The sequence below is a fragment of the Austrofundulus limnaeus genome, unplaced genomic scaffold (genome assembly GCF_001266775.1).
Source record: "Austrofundulus limnaeus strain Quisiro unplaced genomic scaffold, Austrofundulus_limnaeus-1.0 Scaffold561, whole genome shotgun sequence".
Classification (NCBI taxonomy): Eukaryota; Metazoa; Chordata; class Actinopteri; order Cyprinodontiformes; family Rivulidae; genus Austrofundulus; species Austrofundulus limnaeus.
This window is the reverse complement of record NW_013952963.1, coordinates 7,280-9,374: the sequence shown is the minus strand read 5'-3', so window position 1 is coordinate 9,374 and position 2,095 is coordinate 7,280. Positions and strand designations below refer to the sequence as shown.

The 2,095-nt window shown below is 49.5% G+C and overlaps 1 protein-coding gene across 1 annotated transcript; it reads right to left on the bottom strand.

Moving 5' to 3' along the window:
- Positions 1-2,012, bottom strand: LOC106530808 (zinc finger protein 333; the record flags this gene model as incomplete). The annotated part of the gene is given in 2 exon segments (XM_014026515.1): positions 1-1,128; positions 1,584-2,012. Coding segments are annotated over 2 exon segments (1,131 nt in total). The 5' UTR covers positions 1,837-2,012.
- Positions 2,013-2,095: the final 83 nt, after the last annotated feature.

Below are 2,095 nucleotides of genomic sequence, written 5' to 3'. Positions count from 1 at the left end.
CATTAAAAAGGCAAGGTTATAAAAAAAATGTAGAAACACAAACTTTAGTGTTTGTTTTAAGTATTTTGAGCCATCAAGGAAAATGCTGCCATTTGTCAGAGAAATAGCTGGATGTCCTTTGAGGAAAACAAAATCAAGAAGTATTCCAAAAGCCAAACAACTCCTACGCTGGGAGCTCWAAATATATAACGTCTCATCAGGACCGAGACAGTGTGTTTGTTTTGCTGAAGCGGCCGTCACGCAGCAGCGGTCAGGTGCCACTGATGGGGACGCACATCAGGCCGTTCTTCTGACACGGGTGTTTGTAGAAGCTGGACAGCTGGCTGAACCTGCGGCCGCAGAGCGAGCAGCTGTACGGCCTCTCGCCCGTGTGCGTCCGCAGGTGGACCGTCAGGTTGCCCTTCTCCGTGAAGCTGTGGCCGCAGTACACGCAGGCGAACGGCTTCTCGCCCGTGTGGCTGCGCACGTGCCGCACCAGCGTGGCCCGCCGGCCGAAGCTCTTGCCGCAGACGGTGCAGCTGAACGGCCGCTCGCCCGAGTGGATCCTCATGTGGATGCCGAGGTTGCCGCGCAGCGTGAACGTCTGCCCGCAGAYGCTGCAGCGGAACAGCGTCTCTCTGTGGGCTTTCAGGTGGAGCTTCAGGCTTTCCGTGGGCTCCAGCCGCTTCCCGCACACGCCGCAGTCCCCCAGGTGGGCCGAGGCGTGGGCGAGCAGGACACTCATCTTGTGAAAGGACTCGCCGCAAACTCGGCAGCCGAACACACGAGGAAGTTGCCTTTCCTCCYGAGACGGCTCACTGGGAGTCTTTAACTCGGCGCCTGTGCTCTGATGTTTGGAGTCCTCCGTCTCCTCTGGGTTCCAGAGTCTTGCAGCCTCCCTCCAGCCGTCGTCACTTTCCTCTGCGTCCGAATCCTCAAGTCGGCTAGCTCCGCCTGCCTCCGGATCAGCCGTCGAGTCGTAGCGATTGTGTATTTCTGGCTCGTCGTCTTCACCGCCGCCTTCTATTTTAATCTGATCAGCCAARGTGCCGACGTCCGTCTTATCAACACAGTCAGTCTGAAGCGGCGGGACGTCAGGGCTCTGGTGTTCAGGATACGCTTTAATCCAGGAAGAGTCCTGCTGGGGCTCTGACAGGAGACAAACAGAAAGATGTGATTTAAACTCTGCATCTCTCTCTGAAAGTTTATAAACACACGTTGCCTGTAGGTATCTTATCGTAAAACCTCCCAWTTTGAGGCATTTTAATAATAAATTCTACTTTTAGGCTATTTTTTTTTTGTAAAACACAAACTGTCTTGTTAGTTTTGCTGAAAAGATTCCCAAACGTTTCAGTTTATTGAACGCAAAATTGAAAATTATACAATACACAAACATTCAGTCTAAGAAATCAATACATTGTAAATAATTTTAAAAAAAAAAGAATGTAGAAGAGAAGTTAAAAACTAGTTTGGGTTAATTAGAATTAACTTTTAGTCAATATGTGTTACAAAAAATGTMAAGAAACCTGTTGCAGTGCTCTGGTACAGGTACACAAGGGCAAATAAACCATTTCTGCACTTTTAWTTGCTCAGTAAAGTCAAACCTGCAGCCCGGTTCCACTCGACCTCCCTGGACCTGAGGCTCTCCAACTCCCTCTGTTGGCAGTCCACCTGCTCCCGGTACCGGGCCACGGTTTCCCCGAACAAACCCAGGATATCTTCCACCGCTGCAGCCAGCCGCTCGTTCAGAAACATCCGAAAAGTCTCCATCTCTGACAGCGAGCTGCTAAAGGGCTCCGCAGCCCCCAGCGAGCCGGCAGAGACCGACGGGAACATCAGCAGCCGACCTGCGGACATCAGAGGACTTCTTTAGTTCCGTCCCCCCTCGGCGCGTWAATGGTTAAACAGTTAATATTGTTCTTATTAAAAGACACACGAAACMTTAAACATATTAAATGAATAATAACAATCTTATTTCAGAGTGAAAATAACCGGAACAAAAGCAAGTAAAAAGAAGCTTCTCAGGTCCGACGCAAAAACACGTCCGGAGGAAACTAAATTAGCAGCAATAGTTCCGGTTTATGTTAACATGTTTTCCTCATAGATAATATAATAT